This window comes from Felis catus, chromosome E1 (genome assembly GCF_018350175.1).
Source record: "Felis catus isolate Fca126 chromosome E1, F.catus_Fca126_mat1.0, whole genome shotgun sequence".
Lineage (NCBI taxonomy): Eukaryota > Metazoa > Chordata > Mammalia > Carnivora > Felidae > Felis > Felis catus.
Window position 1 is genome coordinate 39,513,617 of NC_058381.1, and position 22,886 is coordinate 39,536,502.

Below are 22,886 nucleotides of genomic sequence, written 5' to 3' on the forward strand. Positions count from 1 at the left end.
ACTGGAAATGGATCCATTGGTCAAGAGAGTTATAAGCATCAAGCATACTTTGTAATACAAGTGAATGACTCCATTAATAAATAGAACTTGGATTCTAAACCAGGATGTTTGCTTTAACCTCCCTATATTTGGGATATTGTTTAAATACATATTCAAAAAGAAAAGGAGATTTGAAAATTCATCATTATAAATATCAAGTATTAAAAAATGAGTTAGCATTCATTGAGCACTCACTCCATAAGTGCATGATCCCGTAGTTCATTTGTTTAATCTTTACAATAACCCCTTGAGAGAAGTAGTGTTATTATTTTATAGATGAACCTGAAATGTATGCATCGTAGCTATTATGAAAGAGAAAAAGCTTGTTATTGTATCACCAGTATGGCAGATTGGGGATTTAAGTGGAAGTATTTTTATTCCTCCTGAATTTGTCTTATTTGAATTATTGGGAAAGCCTCATGAAAATCTAGGGGGAAACCTGTCAATTATTTTTAAAATTTTTCTTTTTTTTAATAATTAAAAAAAATGTTTATTTAGTTTTGAGAGAGAGAAAGAGAGAGACAGAGCGTGAGCTGGAGAGGGTCAGAGAGAGATGGAGACACAGAATCCGAAGCAGACTCCAGGGTCTGAGCTGTCAGCACAGAGCCTGACGCAGGGCTTGAACCCATGAGCCGCAAGATCATGACCTGAGCTGAAGCCAGATACCTGACTGAGCCACCCAGGTGTCCCTAAAATTTTCATATATCCAAAGCTGTTAGGGGCGACTGGGTGGCTCAGTTGGTTAAGCGTCCAACTTCAGCTCAGGTCATGATCTCGTGGTTTGTGAGTTCGAGCCCCATGTTGGGCTCTGTGGTGACAGCTCAGAGCCTAGAGCCTGCTTCGGATTCTGTGTCCTCCTCTCTCTGCCCCTTCCCCACTCATGCTCTGTGTCTCTCTGTCTCTCAAAAAAATAAATCAAATGTAAAAAAAAATAATAATAAAAAAAGCTGTTAGATGTTCATACATGTGTACCACAGACATGAACGTTTTAAAGATAAGACAATACCACCAGTGGTAACTTGCTAAAGGAAGAAGGTTTATTGAATACAAAGAACTGACATTTTCTGTAGGACAATCAAGTCATCATATTTGTGTGTGACATTCTTCCAGATGAGTGGGGAGATACCACTATTGATTGCCCAGACGGTGCTCATATTTCAGTAACAGAAAGAAAACAGGACAGGCATTTTTCTTAGGCTTGCTCATTTTTCCAGACACAATGCTCTCTCTTCTTGGAGACTATTTGGCAAATTCTCTCTCTTGTGTCTCGAATCAATTGCTTTGAGATTTCTCTTCCAGGGAGTGCAGCCTGGTGGTAAGTATTTTGCTTCGTTGGTCTACCTCCTCAAGAACTTTCTTAACCACTATGGCTTTGGCCAGATCTAAAAATTAAAATTTAAAAGGAGATTTTAGAGAGTTGATAAAAGATGAATAAGATCACGATAGCTAAAATGTGGAGGCAGCCCAAGTGTCCACCAATGGATGAATAAATAGATACATAAAATATGGTATATCCATACAATGGAATGTTATTCAGCCTTCAAAAGGAAGGAAATTCTGACACATGCTACAACATAGATGAATCTTGATGATACTGTGCTAAGTGAAAGAAGTCAATCACAAAAAGACAAATATTGTATGATTTCCCTTGTATGAGGGACCTAGGGTAGTCAAATGCATAGAGAAGGAAAGTTGCAGGCTGGTTGCCTGGGGCTGGGAGGAGGGGGTAATGGGAAGCTATTGTTCAATAGTTGTAGAACAGGATGAAAAGAGTTCTACAGATGGATGGTGTTGATGGTTGTACCACAATATAAATGTACTTAATGCCACTGCACTGTACCCTTTAAATCATTAAGATGGTAACGCTTATGTTCTGTGTATTTTACCACAATGAAAACACTGAAAGAAAAGATGAATAAGAAATTATATCAGTTAAAGGACTAATAGGCTTTTGAATAGCATGGACTATGTAGGAAGCACAAATAGATAAACTTTTGGTGAATTTCGATTTCTTGGTTCGCTAAAAACATGGTGACATATTCCACTGTTTAAAATTAGCACATACCACTAAAGTTAGACACCCAGCACACGCTGATATCTACTGCAAATCTTTATCATATCTGTTCTCATTAAGCCCTGGGAATATAAAAACAACCAAGCTGGACATTGCAAGTGAAATACGACAGCATAAATACACAATTCCATTTTGGGGTGTCTGGTGGCTCAATCGGCTGAGCATCTGACTCTTGATTCTGGCTTGGGTTGTGGTCTCACGGTTGGTGAGTTTGAGCCCTGCATGGGGCTCTGTGCTGGCAGTGCAAAGCCTGCTTGAGATTCTTGGTTTCCCTGTCTCTTTGTCCCTCCCCTCCCAATAAATAAACAAACAAACAAACAAAAAAACACAGAATTTCATTTTAATTACCTCTGACTTGATTTCCCATGTTTCCAGATCCATAATCTTTAGACTTGTAACCTCCAGACTTGCAAGCCCTGTGAACACATATCGTTGGAAACATCACCAAAGAGTGATTCAGAGGGAACCCCTTTAATTCTAGATTCACTCTTGCATTTTCTTTAGCTATTTGGTGAGAACAGTTGCCGTGGGTTACACAGTTGGAACGACTCTGCCTTAGTATCTAGAGGTGATATTTTTGTCATACCTTTAATACAGGCTTGTCATCTTTTGGTTTTGTCAGATGTTGCTAATTTGTAGGTTGGCAGGCCCGTATTCTGTTTAATCTTTAGCATTTGTGACAATAAATACAGTCATGTCAGTTTACATTCACTTTCCAGGGATCTAAGTTTCAAGTGGACTTCAGTACAGGACATGGTCCCTATAAATTTGTTTTACCCACCCATCATCTCCACCGATGAGGAGGCAGTAGGTCTCAATTTCCTTTTCCAGGTGGACCTTGATGTCGAGCAGCTGCTCGTACTCCAGTTTCTGGCCCTCCGTCTCGGTTCGGACCTGGTGCAGCTGTTCCTCCAGGGCCCCGATCTGAGCCTGGATCTGGGCGAGCTGCGTGCAGTAGTTCCCTTCGGTCTCGGTCAGGGAGCACTCCAGGGAGTGTTTCTATCAGGGAACAAGAAAGAACCTGAGGCAGATACAGATAGGCAGAAATTTGCTCTGGTAGATGATTTTCTTCTCTTGTGAACTTTGTCTACAATTGTGTTCAATTTCACACTGACACATGGTTAAGACTGTGAAATTCTTAAAAAGGAGCACATGTCTGGTTGAATAAACTGGAGACATGAATGTGGTTGTTTTGGCCGTTCTATGTAAAATCCTATTCTTTTCTTATGTTCTAAGTTAGTTACATAAATGTGTATGTGGATATGTTTCTACAAGGGTTAGGGGTCTTGAAACCAATAAGTGCATATTTTAAAAACAAATTTTTTTTTTAACATTTATTTATTTTTGAAAGAGAGAGAGCATGAGCAGGGGAGCAGGGGCAGGGAGAGAGGGAGACACAGAATCTGAATCAGGCTCCAGGCTCCGAGCTGTCAGCACAAGAAACACGCCTGGAATCCAGGAGCAACAAGCAAGGAGATCATGACCTGAGCCTAAGTCAGAACTTAACTCAGCTTAAGGAACTGATCCACTCAGGCGCCCCCAACTGGCGCATATTTACAAGGATACCCCAGGAGACGGTGGGAATTCGTCCTTTGCCTACCGTGGCTAGGAGAGACTGAAGTTCAATTTCCAGTGTTTGGAGATTGCGTTTCATTTCAGTCAGTTCATTCCGGGCTGAGGTGGTGGCCCCGACGTCCTCGGAGATCTGCTGTTGCAGCGAAGCACTCTGAAAAGGTATAAACGAGGGAGCAAATCTTAGTTTTGTGACTGTCACTAAGATGCGGAGGGATTGTTCTCTGGACAAGACTCACCTTCTCGTTGAACCAGGCCTCCGCGTCCCTGCGGTTCTGCTCGGCCAGGTCTTCGTACTCGGCCCGCATGTTGTTCAGCAGGACCGTGAGGTCCACGCCGGGCGCCGCGTTCATCTCCACGTTCACGTTCCCGCCCGCCGCGCACTGCAGGGCCTGCATTTCCTGGAGGCCAAAAAGTGTGCTGCTCAGGTATGCAGGGATCTCACAGACAGTCCAGAGGCATAGCTTTGGAAGGATGCTTAGAGTACATTTGGCTGTACATCCCCACCCCCCGCCCCCCGCCCCCAGCTAAGCAACGACCCTTCTCTACTTTTTATATTCCCGTCGCACGAAGCAGCCTGTTTCCTTATGGGAGAATTTTTTAAATTGTTCCAGAGCTCTTCCATATGGTGAACCAAAGTCCTGCTTTTATAACTCCGTTGGTTTTAGTTCTGTTGCACAGAAAGTCTTAATTCCTTAAGATCTTTAAAATGAATTATCTGTCATCTCTTATTCTATCCATTTACAACTGAAATGTCTCCACATTGGTAGACTGGTCTTCCTTCCACTTAGAGAGCAGCTTCCATGTGTTCTTGACTCAGCTACATCCTGAACACAGCATGGACAGGGTTGAGGGGCTGAGTCTGAATAATTCTGAACAGTTGAAATAATTATAAGTATTTATTTATATTTATTTATATTTATAAATGTTTGTCTATTTATAATTAATAGGGGTGACTGGGTGGCTCAGTCGGTTAAGCATCTGACTTTGGCTCAGGTCATGATCTCAGGTCTGTGAGTTAGGGCCCCTCATCGGGCTCTGTGCTGACAGCTTGGAGCCTAGAGCCTGCTTTGGATTCTGTGTCTCCCCCTCTCTCTGCCCTTCCTATACCTGTGCACGCTCTCTCTCTCTCTCTCTCTCTCTCTCTCTCTCTCTTAAAAATAAATAAACATTAAAAAAAAAAGATGCATGTGGGTTTGTCTGTGAGTGAAGCATTGTATTTAATTTATCAACTGTATTTAATTTATCAAAAATGTATTCAGTAACAACCATGGGCTATGCCCACAGTTGAACCCATATATCCATATAAATGTTGTTTTTTAAGTAGTTATTTTTATAAGACAGCCTCATGACTAATCAAGTAGCATTTTTAGCTTGATCTCCTGTGTTAAGTAGTAGGCTCGACTGTAGAAGCCTTTTGGCTATTTAAAAATATCAAATTCATTTTCAAAGAATAAAGATTTTTTTTTCCCCAGAAAACAGTGGTTCTGAAAGCAATCCCAAAGCTGTGTCTTAGGAACAGTGGCCGTATGATCTGATTTCGAAGTAGCTTCCAACAATGACCACTTTGAGGTATACTCTTCATTTGGAAGAAAAATTTTTGATATAACAATTTATTTTCAGTCTCACTATTTTTATAGATACACCTATTAAGAACATACATCCAGGGGTGCCTGGGTGGCTCAGTCAGTTAAGCAGCCGACTTCAGCTCAGGTCATGATCTCACAGTTAGTGAGTTTGAGCCCCGTGTCAGGCTCTGTGCTGACAGCTCAGAGCCTGGAGCCTGCTTTGGATTCTGTGTCTTCCTCTTTCTCTGCTCCTTCCCCGCTTGCACTCTGTCTCTCTATCTCTCTAAAAAATAAATAAACACTAAAAAAAAAATTTTTTTTAAAGAATATACATCAATATTAAATGTATATATTTACTGCGTGTATAAAGTAAATGCTTATGTGTTTCGAATCTTTCACTATTACACAGAAATTTAGATCTAGTTTTCTTAGGATATGCTTATAGTATGTTTATGTAATTAGATGTAATCTCTTAACTGTATCATTTTTAACTTAGCTATAATTACCTAGCCAAACACCACTCTTGTAACCCTGATTAATCCGGAAAACAGGATTCTTCCCCCCTCCCCACCCCTCCATGGGAAACTTGATGAGAGAGCAAGCAAGGGTGAATCTAGACCAATATCAGGCCATTCCTCAAGACAACTCAGGCCTCATGCTTGTCTGACAATGGGTCTTTAGTACCAATTTCTTATTTAAGAAGTCAAGCGCATTATTTTCTGTCAGATGGAAGGTATCTGCAGAGGGGCAGCAAAATGTGCGCAGACAGCTCTTACCTCTTTATGGTTCTTTTTCAGGTAAGTCATCTCCTCACTGAGAGTTTCATACTGAATCTCCAGGTCTGTCCTGCACAAGGTGATTTCATCCAGAACTCTGCGTAGCCCATTGACATCACTCTCTACACTCTGATGAAGAGCCAGCTCATTTTCATACCTTAGAGAATATTAATGATTTTCCAGGATGTCATATGGTGGGAGAAATAGTCACCAATCAGTGATCAAACACTAGAAGTCTGGACTTTTGAAGTGGGAGGTTTGGCCACAGAGACATTTTCAAAGTATATTGTATATATAAGAGCTATTATTTTCTTTAATTTGAGGCATTTCTTTGGCAGAAAAGAAACTAGGGGATGGGATGCTGCTTTTACAGCAGTTCATACTTTATATTTCATAGCCAAGTATAAAGAAGTAATAACATTCTGTTTATTTTTTTTATATTCTGCTTCAATCCAAGTGTTTTACCAGTATTAGAATAAGAGTTGGTAATATTTAATGGAGGGATCAAAAAATAAATTAAATTTAATGCTTTGCATCAATCACCATGTATCCTTTTCACTCTCTGAGCCTACTTACTTGAGTCTGAAATCATCCGCTGTCAGCCTGGCATTATCAATCTGCAGAACAGCATTAGCATTGCTGGTGGTGGAAGCAATGATCTGGAAAAGGGGGGTTTGACTTTTAAAAGGCAATTTATTGCAGCCAATAAGATACAAGTATTTTTTTTTTAGAGTAGGGAATGGAAATAATAAAAATTAATATAGTTACTAGTAGTGACATTTTTATCATGAGTTTCACCAACTGAATCTACTCAAAGCTTATTTCCAATGCTAAATTGAAATTTCCTTTAAGAAATTACACATAGGGACGATAAGCGTTTTCAGTATTCAGTGAAGAAAGGAAAAGAACGTTTAGAAATAAACATGATTGTGAAGTGTAATCTCTTACCTGATTTTTAAGATCGTCGACTATTGGGAAGTATCTACTATAGTCGTGATCAAGACCACGGCAGGAACCAGGCCCAAATTTCTCATACCAGCCCTTGATCTTCTGCTCCAGGTCGGCGTTCGCCTCCTCCAGGGCGCGCACATTCTCCAGGTAGGAGGCCAGCCGGTCGTTGAGGTTCTGCATGGTCACCTTCTCGTTGCCCGACAGGAGGCCGCCCTCGTTCAGCGTGAAGCCAGCACAGAGATTGCTTCCCGCTGCGTTGCCTCCTGATGAACTGCCCCCAAAGGCACAGGAGAAACTGCTTCCAATTCCGGGCATGCTGCAAGCATTTCCAACTCCAAAGCCGGCTCCCCCGCCAGAGAGCCTGAGGGACCCTGCGGTAGGACGGGAGCAGGCCCTCCTGGACCCGCTGGAAAGTCGCAGAGACATGGTGTCAGGACAAGCGCGTTGCACAGCTGTCTCGGAGGAAGTCAGAATGGAGTGCCTCGTCTCCTCAACTCTTCTGTTTGCCCTTTTATAGACAATTCCCAAGTGTGCTCTGGACGAAATTCTGCCTACATAGAGTAAAACATGGCTTGCCAGCCTCAGCAAGTTAGCATAATTGGATGATTTTTCCTAATTAGTAACTAACTTAGCTGGGCTCCTTTCTGTAGGAGGGCAGTTGCCCTCAGGTTGGTGGTTATCTGAGAAATTGGTCTGGGTGGAGTAATGTCAGTTTCCTTATTACATCTTTAAATGGTGAGTGAGTCACTCTTCACTTCCATCCTTAGAAGATAAAACTCGTCCGTCCATCACACAGTAAAAATCTGGCGTCATGGTTTTGGGCTATTATGCTAATAGATATTGATGCTTCTGAGACCTTTCCTACTTCCATTTTCACAGTTCTTTCCACGTAAGTAGAGCACAGACTCGTGTTATTCCCCTCAAGTGGTCCTTCCATTCTTAGTTTTCCCTCCCTCTTGGCACTGTTTCTAATGGGAACCTCCATTTTGGCTGATGTGCGTCATCTTCTGTTGACACTTATGTTTGGGGATAGTTGTCTTCTCTTATCCATTTTGGCAATTAGGAACACACCCCTAATTGCTGTTATGTGTTGCGGGAGTTTGGAAGGACATTAACGTATTTCCTGACCCTGCAAAAATCTAAAGCAAACCTAGAAGGAAATGTTTCATCTGTTTTTATTTCACTGTGGTTTAGCTTAGGTGAAAGTCATCAGTAGACTAATTATTTACTGGGTGTGGATTCCCATATATTTATTGAAAACCCTGAATATTTTGGAAAATTTTGAAACATCTGGAAATTGACTTGTGGGCACAATTTCTATGAATATTTATTATGTGAGGCTGTTACAGATTCATTCATTCGTTTATTTAATAAATATGTAGTAAACATCTGTTATGTGCCAGTCACTGTTTTGGGCACTTTGGATAAGTAGAATCATACATTATTTGTCTTTTGGTGATGGGCTTATTTCCTTTAGCATAATGTCCTCAAGTTTCAACCATATTGTAGCATGTGTCAGAATTTCTTTTCTTTTTAAGGCTGAATAATATTCCATTGCATGTATATACTATATTTTGTTTATCCATTCATCAGTAGATGGACATTAGAGTTGCGTTTACCTTTTGGCTATTGTGATTAAAGCTATGATAAACATGGGTATACAAATATCTGTCCAGGTCCCTGCTTTTATTTCCCATGGGAATTCTACTTCTCGAAAGTAGAACTACTAGATCTTATGGTAATTCTATTTTTAATTTTTTGAGGAAATGCCATACTGCTTTCCATAGTAGCTGCATTATTTCACATTCCCATCCATAGTGCACAAGGGTTCCAATTTCTGCACATCATCGCCAACATTTGTTATTTTCTTTTTTTTCTTTTCTTTATTGTGGCCATCCTAATGCACATCAGGTGGTGTCTTCTTGTGGTTTTGATTTGCATTTCCTTAATGATTAGTGATGTTGAGCATCTTTTCATGTGCTTGTTGGCCATTTGAATATCTTCTCTGGAGAAATGTCCATTCAAGTTCTTTGCCCATTTTTAGAGTCATATTGTTTTTTTGTTGTTGAGTGGTAGGAGTGTGCTATATATTCTGGATATTAATCCATTATCATTTCATTGTTAAACAGGTTGAATTTATCACTCTTTATTTTTGGATTGTGATTCTATTATCTTTTTTAAGAAATGATTAATTATCCAAGCTCATACAAATATTTTCTTATTTTGTTTTCTAAACATTGAATCATTTTGCCTTTTACATTTAAGGCTTTGGTAGTTTGGAATAATTTTTTAGTATTCTTTTTTTTTTGAATCTTTGATACAGAATCAAATTTCATTTTTAAAAATGTGGATCATGGGGGCACCTGGGAGGCTCAGTTGGTAGGGCATTGGATTTGAGTTCAGGTCATGATCTCCCCATGAGTTTGAGACCCACGTCAGGCTCTCTGCTATCTGCTTTGGAACCTCTGCCACCCCCCGCCCCTCTGCCACTTGTTCTCTCCCTCTCTCTCTTTCTCTCAAAAATAAGTAAATATTTAAAAAATGTGGATAATGATACTTTGAGCATATTTACTGAATGGTGCCATCCTTTCCCTGTAGTGCCATATTGTCAATAAAGAAAGTGTTCACTGCCTCCTCTGTCCTTAAGAAAATCTTCATATAGGTGAGGGTTCATTTGGTACCAGTTTTCTGTCTGTGCCAGAACCATATCATTTTTGTCACAATTGCTCCATAATATAACATGATATTTGGTAAGGCAAGAACTCCACCAACTCCTTGCCATCAAGTCAATTTTTATTTCTCCATTCCTCTTTTTTTTCATTCTTTTTAAAAATATAATTTATTGTTGGGGCGCCTGGGTGGCTCAGTCGGTTGAGCTTCCGACTTCGGCTCAGGTCATGATCTCACGGTCTGAGTTCGAGCCCCACACTGGGCTCTGTGCTGACAGCTCAGAGCCTGGAGCCTGCTTCAGATTCTGTGTCTCCCTCTCTCTCTGACCCTCCCCTGTTCATGCTCTGTCTCTCTCTGTCTCAAAAATAAATACACATTAAAACATAAATTTAAAATATAATTTATTGTCAAACTGGTTTCCATACAACACCCAGTGCTCATCCCAATTCCTCTTATATAAGTTTTAAAATCAGCTTTTTAAATACAATAAGATCTTAAGATGTGCCTTAAATCTTTAAAACTATTTGAGAAAATTTGACATCCCTATGATATTGTGTATATCCAGAAAATTGAATATCCTTTCCATTCACTGAGGTCTTCCTCAATGTCCATTAGTAAAAAGTTATTTTTCCATATGTGCTTTCATATCATTTTTTAGAACAACTTCCAGATATTTATCTAATATTGTTGTTGAGGATATCTTTTATTTTTATTTTTAAAATGTTTATTTATTTATTTTGAGAGACAGCGTGGGAAGGGCAGGGAGGAGAGGGAGAGAAAGAATCCCAAGCAGACTCTGCACTGTCAGCACAGAGCCCAGTGTGGGACTTGAACTCATGAACCTTGAGATCATGACCTGAGCTGAAATTAAGAGCTGAACATTCAACTAACTGAGCCCCAAAGACATCTTTTAGAAATCACATTTTCTAGATAAATTTTACTATGTAAAGAAATGCAATTGATATTTGCCTAGTGATTTTGATCAACTTTGTACATTCTATTCTTTTCACCCCAGTTTTTATTTATTTTTTCCAGCTTTATTGAGATATAATTGACAAAGAAAATTGTAATATATTCAAACTGGACAATGTCATGATTTGATACATGGATACACCATGAAATGATTCTCACAGTCAAGTTAATTACCATATCCACTGCTTCACAAGTTACCTTTGTGTGTGTGAGAGGGAAAACTCTTAAGATGTACTCTCAGCAAATTTCAAGTATGCAACATAATATAATTAACTGTAGTCACCATGCTACATGTTAAGTCCTCAGAACTTATTCATCTTCTAACTGGAAGTTTGGACCCTTTTACCAACCTATCCCATATTCCCCCCTCTCAAGGCCCCGGCAACCACCATTTTGTTCTGCATGAAAACGTTCTTGATGTAAACAAATGTAGCAGTGTGTAATGATATCGAGTAAAATATCAAAGTCCCTCCTCGTTTTTGTCCTCCCTACTCTCCCAGTGTACCCTTTCAGCTGTTTGCACCCTCCAACTGGTTTTCTATTCATTTGCACACATGCATAGTATGTAAATACACAAGTGCCACACGTGAATCATCTGTGTTATATGCACTGTTCTCTAACTTGCTTTGTTCACTGTACATAATATGCCTTAGAGCATGAGTAGGTGCCTAATGTGGTAGAAACTGTCGGTTGACCCCCAGATTTTTAACTGGGCAATGTCTGCCCACGATAAAGACTGCTTTTTCAGGCATTCTCTGCAGCTAATTGTGACAACGTGATTAAGCTAGCCAATGTGATACGAGCAGGAGTATACGTGGCACGTTCTGGAAACTTTAAGAAGAAACTGAGAGGCGCCTGGGTAGCTCAGTCAGTTAAGTGTTCAACTTCTGCTCAGGTCATGATCTCGTGGTCCGTGGGTTTGACACCCACATCGGGCTCTGTGCTGACACCTCAGAGTCTGGATCCTATTTCGGATTCTGTGTCTCCCTCTATCTCTGCCCCTCCCCCGTTTGCACTCTGTCTGTCTCTCTCTCTCTCAAAAATAAATAAACATTAAAAAAATTAAGAGGAAGCTGACACAAGTCTTTGTCCCATCTTCTCGTTTTCCTTCATCCTGCTGGCATGGGTGTGATGGCTGGATCTGATGGTTGGTGCTTCCCTTGGACCATGAGCCAAGGCCACATTCTGGCTCTGGTAGAGTGGAAAGCTGAAAACAACCTGGGTTTCTGTTGGTGTTCTGGTGCAAAGCTGTCATCATAGCCCTGAAGGCTCTACTTCTGCAGTTTTATGCGTGAAAGAAAGAAACTTCTAATTGTATCAAGTCCTGTTATTCTCTTACTGTTACTCGGAGCCAAACCTAATTTTAAGTAATTTGTTCAACCACTCTCTTACTAAGGGACCTTCAGATTGTTTCCAACTTATCGATATTATTGATAATGCTGAACATGTTCACATTTTTCTTTAGGATGGATTCCTTAAGATTTTTTTTTTTTTGCCAGTTCTTCTTAATCAGATTTATTGAGGTTTCATATATCCATAATACAATTAGTCTTTTTTAGCCTACAGTTCTATAGATTTTGCCAAAAACATGGTCATGTAGCCACTACCATAACCAAGATATAGAACAGTCCCCTGACCCCCCCACCCCCAATTCCTCTGTATCCCTTTGTACTCCGTCTTTGCCCACAGCCCCAGCTCCAGGCAAACACTGATCGCTTTTCTAGGTCTGTAGTTTTGCTCCACAATGTGATATACATGGAATTAGACAGTGAATTCTTTGAGTCTGACTTTTTCAGCTGGCATAATGCAGTTGACATGCATTCATGCTGTTGAGTGTATTTATTAAACATTTGTTAATTTTTATTGGACTGTTTTCCACTTTTTTTGATGTACTGCAGTTTGTTTATCCACTCACTAGTTGTTTCCAGTTTTTGATAAATATGAATAAAGCCACTATAAATATTCGCATACAGGTTTTTATGTGAATGTAAGTTTGATTTTATTTAATATGAAGGAGTGGGATTGCTGGGCCATATATATAGATGGATGTTTAATATTATAAGAAACTGATGGGGCGCCTGGCTAGCTCAATCCGTTAAGCTTCTGACTCTTGATCTCGGCTCAGGTCATGATCTCGCGCTTGGGGAGATCGAGCACCATGTCAGTCTCCGCACTGACAGTGCGGAGCCTGCTTGGGATTCTCTCTTTCCCACCTCCCCCCTCACCAAAATAAAAAATAAAACTTAAAAAAGTTGTTGTACCATTTTGCATTTTCATCAACAATGAGTAAGAGTCCTAGTTGCTCCTTATCCTTTCCATCCCTTGCTATTGCCAGTTTTAAAAATATGTTTTATGTATTGTAATAGATGTGTGGTGGTATCTCATTGTGGCCTAAATTTTCATTTCCTTAATGACTCATAATGTTGAACATCTTTTCATGTGCTCACTTCCCATCCATATCTCTTCTTAAAAAAATTTTTGTTTTACATTTATTTAGTTTTGAGAGACAGAGATAGAGTGGGAGTGGGAGGGGAAGTGGGAAGGAGACAGAGAGTCCGAAGCAGGCTCCAGGCTCTGAGCAAGCATCAGCACAGAGCCCGATGTGGCTGGCACTCGAACCCACGAGCTGTGAGATCATGACCTGAGCCGAAGTCGGACGCTCAACCGACTGAGCCACCCAGGCACCCCCATATCTCTTCTTTGGTGAGACATCAGTTCAATTCTTTTGCCCATTTATGTATCGGATTAGTTTGCATCCTTACTATTGAGTTATGAGGATTCTTTATGTATAAGAATCTGGATACAGGTACTTTATCAGATAAGTGATTTGCAGGCATTTTCTCATAATCCATGTCTTTAATTTTTTTTAAGTTTTATTTACTTAAGTAATCTCTACATCCGATATGCGGCTCACATTCACGACCCCAAGATCAAGAGTTGCACACTCCTCCGACTGAGCCAGACAGGCACCCCTTGTCTTTCCATTTTCTTAAATAGTACACATTTTTCACATTGATGAAGTCCAAATGAACATATATATATGTATTTTTTTTCAAATTATGCTTTGGGTGTCATATGTAGTGAATTTATGTCTAAACCAAAGTTATAAAGATTTTTCTCCTATGGTTTCTTCTAAAATTAAAAAAAAAAGTTATTTTGAAATAATTATAGGTTTACAGAAAAGTGCAAAAAATGTGCAAAGAAATGTTCAGGGAGGTCCTGGGCAGCCTTCACCCAGGCCCCCAGTGCTTTTAAAACCAGGAAATTGACATTCATATAACCCATAGCATTTATTCAGATTCTGCCAGTTGTACACACATTTATTTGTGTGTGTGCATGCATGTGCACGCATGTGCAGCTCTATGCAATTTTATCACATGTGCAGCCTCATGAAATCACCACCGCAATCAAGATACCTAATTGTACCATGTTCACAAGACCCTTGCATGCTAACCCCTTTATAGTCACACCTACCCCCTCCCTCCCAATCTCTAACCCCTGGCAACCATGAATCTGTTCTCCATCTCTATAATTATTTTATGTCACAAATGTGCTATAAACGCAATAATGCAAAATGTGTTCTTATGGATTTGTCTATTGCTTCTTTCTATTCTATTAGTTTTTCTTCATGTGTTTTGAAGTTTTCTTGTTTAATATATTTAAGATTGCTTTTTCTGATAGTAATACAACCACTCGTGATTTATTAAAAGTAAATTAAAATTTATTTTTAAAAATTAAGATATATAATTCATATACACCATTGTATTAAGTTTCAGATATATGACATAATGGTTCCATATATGTATATATTACAAAATGATCACCAGAGAGTAAGTCAAGAACATCCATCACCCCACATATTCACAAATTTGAAAACAATTTTTTGGATTAATGTTTATATGATGTGTCTTTTTCCATCCTTTCACTTTCAGTCTACCCGTATTTGTTATATTTGAAGTGAATCTTTTGTAGACAGTATATATGTGAGTTGCTCTGTAGAGAAACTCGTGCACACGTCATAGGTACCATGTACAGAATGTTTATAGTAGTATTGTTCATCCTAGTCCCCAACTGGAAACAATTCAACAGAAGATAGCACAAGTTGCGCCAAATATTTTAAAAGTTTTGCCAAGCAGGTGGTTGGTTGTGTAATGGCGTCTCATGTGGTTTCCGCTTCCATTTCTCTGATTGCTGGTGAGGTTGAACACTTTTCATACATTTACTGGCCATTTAGGATTTCTCCTGGCACACTGAAGATATCATTCTACTCTCTTCTGGATTCCAACTGTTGAGAAGTTGGCATTCATTCTTGCTGCCACTCATTTGAAGGTAATCATTTCCCCCCATTTGCCTGACTTTAAAGATATTCTATTTGCAAGACGAACAATGACGATTTCATCAGAGACGTGACCATAGCTTGTCAGCTAAGAGTGGCGGCCCTGGAATTGTAGCCCTGGGTGCAGATCACACCACTGGGTGAATTTGAACACATGGTTTAAACCCTTCAAATCCCAGTTTCCTTATTGGTAAGATTGTGGCTTTCTTTTTATCTTGTCTTTAGCTTTACTTTGATCTGATCCATGTGCATTTCATTTTATTTCGATGTGTAGGACTTTTAATCTGTGAACTGGTGTCTTTCATCAGTTCTGGAGAAATTTCAGCTCCTACCTCTTCAACTGTTGTCCTACCCCAGTTGTCTCTGTTTTATCCTTCAGGAAGCCAGAAAAGGTTTACTTTCTCTATTCTGACTTTAAACCAATTGCTAGAGGTAGATCTAGGGCCTGAAGCTTATCCAATTTTTGGTCTCCGATGGTAGTGCTGCAGAGATACTATAGAATTAAAAGGCAAACCTATATTTGAATGAAGTGTTACTTCCGTTAAGGAAAATTTGCTGTTCCCTCCAGGGTAAAGGAATCCAGTAGTATCCTGATAAGCATGTGGTTAGTTTTCTTTCTTAAAAAATGGTACCATCTCAAGGACTCCATTTTTATGTCTGCTGATGACAGGTCAGTAGCTTGACCAGCCTGAGAGAGAGGGATGTCATGCACATGTACTGAAGTACAGCCTCCATAATGGCCACTTTGACAGTGGGCTTATTGTGCAAGCTCATTGTGAAGAGGGAGCCTGGCTGACCTCCATGAATCAGCTTGTCCACGTAGTTATGGAGCTCTTTCTCTGGGGTGGATGTTCTGTAGAGGGCGTTAAAATGAGTCACAAAGAGCCATATGTCTTGTGCTCACTCCCAGAGGAATGCAATTTTCATAACTTATGGACCTGTCATATGCGAACATTTCTTATAGGAATTGTGCAAAAATAAAATGTATAAAAATTCTAGTGTATAAGGAGCATAAAGCAGTACTGAAAATAACAAATATGTTGCATTACCCATTATATTCCTGACAGGAGGAGATGTTTGTCTTTAGCAGGCATTGGTGAAAATGAATTCTCTACAGTTTTACACATCTGATGAGTTAAAAGATTTTCCGTAGACTAGCTTCTGGCTCCATGCACTTCATACCTTGTATCTTCTTCTGTTATCTACATATTTCTGGTGCTATGTGCTATAAGATACGTTCATATTACAACTTGAAGCCCTGTGCCTTTATGAAATGACACTACATGGGCATGGTGGGCAGAGGGAATAGTCCTAGAAGCCTCCCATGGAAATGATGAGAACCTCATTAATATATTCCACGATGTTCAATTCAACTGTCTTTGGCTTAAGTTGACTTTATGTCCATATGCTTACAATAAGTCAGTTCATGTCTGCTAATATGCCTGGCTAATTGCATCCTTTACTTTCCCTCAAATGTTACATTTATATAATAAATTGTATGGTCACCCATCTTAGACATGATAGGTCACCCCCAGACATGAGGGAAAGTGATAGAGGAGAAATTGGAGTAGAGATAGCAGACTTAACCAATGGTGCTAAAATTATCTTAGTTTTGCACAAATTTTACAAAAATGGCTATACAGATATAATTCTAGGGCCCTTCCTGTGCTAATGAGGGACGCTGAGGCTTATGCATCATCACTGTCATGGTAAATTCACCTGTCAATATCCCTGCCCTCAGCCTGGTCCACCATCCTACTTGGTTCTTCCAAGTCCTGAATCTTTCCTGGATTCTATGGGGTCAGTTAGTTCCTTGAACATGTTTTTGTTGTTGTTGTTGTTGTTGTTGAGGCTTCTTCCACCATTCTGAAACAATAGGCTTTCTCCATTGTGGTAGGAGCAGACAGATGAAGGTGCTGCAAAATGGAAAGACAGCTATCCGGATTCAGATTCAACAAACTAACATTAACTGATCGCCCATGCAGGCTAGCCATTAAAAGGTGAGCAAATCCCAGTGATCAATGGGGACACTCTTCTTCCCATCCATGGGAACCCAAGGACATCTACTCACTCACGTAGTGGATCAGGGACAGATTTGGGACCAGAGATTAGGGCTAGTGCTCTTTCCAACTTATCTTGTCATGAACTGAAGTAAATGTGACTGTGTGAGGCACTTTATTTTACCAGAGAATCCTTAGATCTGTCACATTAGGATCAACCGTAGAAATTCAAAAGCACCAGACTCATCAGAAAAAATTGCAACAGAAAACATTTTTAATGAATGGCAAAAAAAAAAAAAAAAAAAGTCCCCTGTGCTAGAAACAAAACATTGAGATGGAGCGAGATTTCTCCTACTTCTCAGAAAGATTACATGGAAAGAACATGAGAAAAAGAAGAGTAGAGAAGGAAACCAAATTCAAGCCCTTGCATTTTTTAAGAACAGAAATAAATTATTTCCTTGGGTTATTTAGTCAATGGGATTCTGCAGAGGCAGGCTTTTTTTTTTTTCTTTATAACTTGTTTTCTCACTTTGGTGCTTTAGAAGGTACTCTTTGCTCCATTGTAATGTTGCTTATTTTGGAGGATTTTTCTTCAACTGAGTGGACCCTCAGGGAAAGGACATTGCCAAGTTGATCTAGTTCCTCAACCACTGTTTTGACGATAATTTCTTCTTTTGAGTCTAAAATAAAATAAATGCAAATCTAGTACTCATTCTTAACGGGTTGAAAGATACTTAGTCATTCATGGTAGGCTTTTAAAAGTCGTATTTGTTGGGCACCTGGGTGGCTCAGTTTGTTAAGCGTCCAACTTCGGTTCAGGCAATGATCTCATGGTTCGTGGGTTTGAGCCCCCCCATGGGGCTCTGTGCTGACAACTCAGAGCCTGGAGCATTCTTTGGATTCTGTGTCCCTCTCTGCCCCTCCCCTGCTTGCACTCCATTGCCCTCTCTCTCTCTGTCAAATACAAACATTAAAAAAATTTAAAAATAAAAATAGTGTTTGTAAGTTTGCAGTAAATTGAGATATAATACTGTGTTTGAAGCCTATGCAAGGCCCAGAACTGCCTTACACTTGCCACTGTTTTTAGAACAATGAGTGTTTAAGAGTGTGAACAACCTAAGTGTCAGGCAGGTACTGGCCTGGAGCAAGTAATGTCTTCTTTTTAATACCAACCTGCCCTATTTTTTGTGGTTTAAAATAAAGTAGCTCTTCCACCAAAGCACTGAAACTGGGAAAATAATAGGTCCTAGGTAAGAAAAATGGAGATTGAGTCCCCATTTCAGTAAGTTTATAATTTGACCACATCTGTTCTACAAGAATATAAAATACAAACATTAAGAACTTCCATAACGACCCCTGATTCCTTCATTGGCTACAAGTAACCTTAGAAACAATTTTTTATATTTTTTATTAAAATTTTGTTTAATGTTTATTTATTTTTGAGAGACAGAGCATTAGCAGGGGAGGGGCAGAGAGAAAGGAAGACCTAGAATCTGAAGCAGGCTCCAGGCTCTGAACTGTCAGCACAGAGTCTGACGCAGGGCTCGAACTCAGGAGCTGCAAGATTGTGACCTGAGCCAAAGTCGGAGGCTTAACCGACTGAGCCACCAAGGCACCCCAATCTTAGAAACAATTTGATTTAGTGTACAAATAAGTGACTTATTAAAACTGCTGCTTTTGAAAAGATTTATACCAAGTTAAAAAAAAAAATCTTCTGTACCTTTGACTTGATTTTCGGAATGTATTGGCCCACGTCCTTTTGATTTGTAACATATGGACTTGCTTTTTCTGTGAAGAGAAGAGTAAATTGTTGCTTTTTTTTTTCTTTCACAAGGAAGCTCATAAATACCTATGAATTGGGAATAAAAGTTTTGGTGTTCTAGTTTCCACAAAATTAAATTCCTCTTATGCTTAAGAGACGTATAAGTAAGCCTCTCATGACCTCAATGTACTGAAGGAGGAAATTAAATGAATGTTTATGATAAGAAATTCCCTTGTGACCAGCTATTTTCTCTTTTGTCTCCTTATCCGGGGACTACAAGTTTTCACTCTGACTTTTCAGTCAATCACCTGGCCAATGAGCATGTTTGGGGTGCCACAATGCAGAAGGCGCTGGGCTAGCTGCTATAGAAAATGTAGAGTGATGACACAAGCAGTTTATACCATTGAAAATAAAGTACATGCATGTAAGAAGTCTGGAAAACAGCATGAAAGATGTAGTAAAAGAAGTGAATAATGAACGGTGTAATGAGCCCTTAGTTTGAAGGAGGGAGCATCACTGTTGAGTTCCTATGAGAATAAATTGTAGAGGACTGACACTGGCCTTGGAAGATGCATGAGATAGAACTGACTCCCGGTGTGACCACAGGCAAGCATTTAGTAATAGCCACTGATTACCAAGTCCCCTTCTGTGTGCAAGCCACTCTCGTGAGCACTTCACCTACATAGTGAAGCGCTATGGTCAAGAGTAAAGAGTGTGGTTTTGGTGTTCTCACAATCTTACCAATAAGGAAACTGGGATTTAAAGAGTTTAAGCTATGTGTTCAAATTCACCCAGTGGTGTGATGTGTGCCCAGGGCTACGATTCCAGGGCTATTGCTCTTGGCTAACAAGCTATGATCACTTCTCCAATGAAATCGTCATTGTTCCTCTTTCAAATGAAAATGTAATAACCCACTTAAGACAGGGAGCACGTGTGGTAACTAGTGAAGTAACAATAAAATAGAGTGTGTTGTTATGGGACATGTGCTTCCCCAGTAAATCATAGAAGACAATTTTCCACTTGGAGTATAGGAATTGTTTAACCTTCGGTATTTAGATGTCCTGTTATTATAGATACACACCCTTTATGTACTTAGATATTTGATTTGGCTTACACATGGATGCTTGTTTTCATTTCACTTGGATGCAGTAATAAATTCCCAAGACCACAGTGAGTATGATCCTTAGGAAATTCTAGAATATGATACTGGCACACATGTGATACTGAGCAAACCCAGTGGACGTGAGATTAATTTTTTTCACAACGTAGTATTTACCTTTCTTCTCCATCTAATAATTTGCAATACGTTTCTATTTCTTTTTCTAAAAATATTTTGATATCTAGAAGCTGTTGGTACTCCAGCTTCTGGCCTTCTGTTTCTGTGCGAATCTGTTGCAACTCTTCCTCCATTGCCCCAATCTGGTCCTGGATCTGCTGGAGCTGGAGGCAGTAATTACCTTCAGTTTCAGCCAGGGAGCATTCATACGAATGTTTCTGGAAGAAGAATAAAGCCAGGCTTGCATGGACAGTAGATAAACAGTGCATTCATATTTAAAACATTCTCAAGGTGGAAAGAAGCATTTATATGAGGTCTAAATCCTTTCAGTTGAAAATCTGCATTAGCCAGGAGTTTTTTGTTTGTTTGTTTTTCAAACAAACATTTTCTCTCCATTGAGAAAGTTTAATTTTTAAACTTTGGGATTGGTGGGTCAGAAGTCTATGGGGGGCGCCTGGGTGGCTCAGTTGGTTAAGTGTCTGACTCTGCATTTTGGCTCAGGTCATGATCTCGTGGTTCGTGAGATGGAGCCCCACATTGGGCTCTGTGCTGACAGTGTGGAGCCTGCTCCGGATTCTCTGTCTCTCCATCTCACTCTGCCCCTCCCCTGCTTGTGCACATGCGCTCTCTCTCAAAATAAATAAATAAACTTAAAAAAGGAGTAATGTTTTATGGACAACATTCTTATTATTTACTACATTTACCACATTTTATACTTTTGGTTATATGTAATTAGTTATATATAGTTAGATGTGTGTTTGTTCATACATATACACACACTCATTCAAATCAATGGTGACTCTTACGAACCATGGCCATGAGGGACTGAAGTTCTATTTCCAAGGTTTGCAGATTGCGTTTCAGCTCCATCAGCTCATTTCTGGCTGTGGTGGCTGCTCCTGAATCATCAGAAATCTGTTGTTGCAGTGAGGCACTCTGTAGCATAATCATCAGAAGGGTTAGTGAGCAGCAAGATGGTCTACTGACCAAGCCCTTGGTCTGTGATTGGCCACAGATGTACCTTTTCATTAAACCAGGCCTCCGTGTCTTTGCGGTTCTGCTCAGACAAGTCCTCATACTCGGCCCTCATGTTGTTCAACAGGACAGTTAGGTCCACGCCTGGCGCTGCATTCACCTCCACGTTCACATCCCCCCCAGCCGCGTACTGTAGGACATTCATTTCCTGGAAAAAGGATCAGTCTTAACACTCAAGGAAGAATTTTGATTGATAGTCCAACTCTGCTCTGAAGTGGACAGAGGACTGAAATCAGGTCACATCTGAAGCTACCCTGCAGGGTCCCTTACCTCTTCGTGATTTTTTTTAAGGTATGCCAATTCCTCACTGAGCGTTTCAAACTGTATCTCGAGGTCGGTTGTACAAAGGGTCAGCTCATCCATAACCCTGTGAAGACCATTGATGTCGGCCTCTACACTCTGGTGTAGAGCAAGTTCATTTTCATACCTGAAAGGTTATTAAAGTGCTTGAGAATTGTAACCGTAGGCAGGTACAAAGCATAACTGTTTCCAACATGTTGTATAATGAAGGATAGGGTGTTCTATGCATGCTCCTGAGGCTTATTGCATAGGCAAATTGGAATCCCTACTGATTTATAATGAATATTTTGGAAGAGTTCTTTATTCAGAGTTTTTATCATCCAAAGTGCTTAATCATTGAATTAAAATGTTGTTTAAAATTTATGATCGCTCTTTTTATAAGGGTGCATTTAATTTCTTCAGGGATTTAGTCTGATGTCATAAAAACATGTTGGCTTTTAAAGCAAAAGGTCTGTTTTTTACTCCGATGGTTGTATTTACCTTTATTACAATTAATTACGTTATTTCACCTACTTCAGCCTGAAGTCATCAGCAGTCAGTTTGGCATTGTCATTTTGCAGAATAATGCTGGCATTACACGTGGCCATGGAAATCACCTGAATAGGGTAGATTGTGCAAAATGTTAAGTGCTGAAAGTCGAGGGAGAGTCCAGAATTTAAATGTGATTCTTAACCTTCTGAACCCATCAAGTATCTATTTTAGTATCATTTTTTCCACATTAAAAGAATCTGGCTTTATCTTCAGATAATGAATGTCTAGAGCTTAAGAGCCAAAGTGTAAGCTTTTACAATCACAGATACTTTTATTTCTCTTGATCAAAAAATATGAGCCAAATATAAGATCAATAAAGCAGTCATATCCATTTTGAAACTATTTGTCTATGATTTTTTTTTAATACTACAATTTTTTTTCCACTTACTGCTTTAAGCACTGGGAATGGAGAGTGAGCAAATTCTACATCATGCAAAAATTTTAAGCACATTTTATATTTTGTTTTTTTTTTTAGTGTATATACACCTAGAGTCTCATAAAAGTATGGAAATCTATATTTCTTACCTGTCTCTTAAGATCTTCAATGACTGAGAAATATCTCGTGTGGTCATGATCTAGACCCCGGCAAGAACCGGGTCCGTATTTCTCGTACCAGGCCTTGATTTTCTGCTCCAGGTCTACGTTTGCCTCCTCGAGGGCTCGGACGTGGTCCAGGTAGCATGCCAGGCGGTCGTTGAGGTTTTGCATGGTCATCTTTTCATTCCCGGAAAGGAGGCCATGCTCATTTCCAAGAAAACCATTAGAGAAGCCCCCACCACCATTACAGAAACCTCCACCAGAAGAAATGCTCCCAAGAGTAAAAGAAACGCTGCTTCCGGCTCCAGACCCACGGCATGCGTTCCCAGCCCCGAAACCTGGACCTCCACCAGACAGCCGCCCTGGGCCAGTTCGTGAGCAGACTCGCCTGGATCCACCAGAAAGTTGAAAGGACATGGCAATACTATAGCGGAGCGACCCTTTCTCAGCGAGGAGCGAAGCAAAAGTACACCATCCATAGCCGGGA

General features: G+C 39.8%; 2 protein-coding genes across 2 annotated transcripts; both read right to left on the reverse strand.

The window, feature by feature from the left end:
- Window positions 1-1,054: 1,054 nt before the first annotated feature.
- On the reverse strand, window positions 1,055-7,477 carry KRT25 (keratin 25). Its single transcript, XM_011289152.4, has 8 exons — window positions 6,978-7,477; window positions 6,606-6,688; window positions 6,030-6,186; window positions 3,925-4,086; window positions 3,714-3,839; window positions 2,895-3,112; window positions 2,462-2,529; window positions 1,055-1,421 (listed from the first exon to the last, which is right to left on the reverse strand). Exons 1-8 carry the CDS (start codon window positions 7,404-7,406, stop codon window positions 1,312-1,314), a joined length of 1,353 nt encoding a protein of 450 aa, XP_011287454.2. The 5' UTR covers window positions 7,407-7,477; the 3' UTR covers window positions 1,055-1,311.
- A 9,773-nt stretch (window positions 7,478-17,250) lies between these two features.
- Window positions 17,251-22,886, reverse strand: KRT26 (keratin 26). Its single transcript, XM_006940332.5, has 8 exons — window positions 22,388-22,886; window positions 21,845-21,927; window positions 21,302-21,458; window positions 21,018-21,179; window positions 20,807-20,932; window positions 19,997-20,214; window positions 18,679-18,746; window positions 17,251-17,638 (listed from the first exon to the last, which is right to left on the reverse strand). Exons 1-8 carry the CDS (start codon window positions 22,814-22,816, stop codon window positions 17,484-17,486), a joined length of 1,398 nt encoding a protein of 465 aa, XP_006940394.3. The 5' UTR covers window positions 22,817-22,886; the 3' UTR covers window positions 17,251-17,483.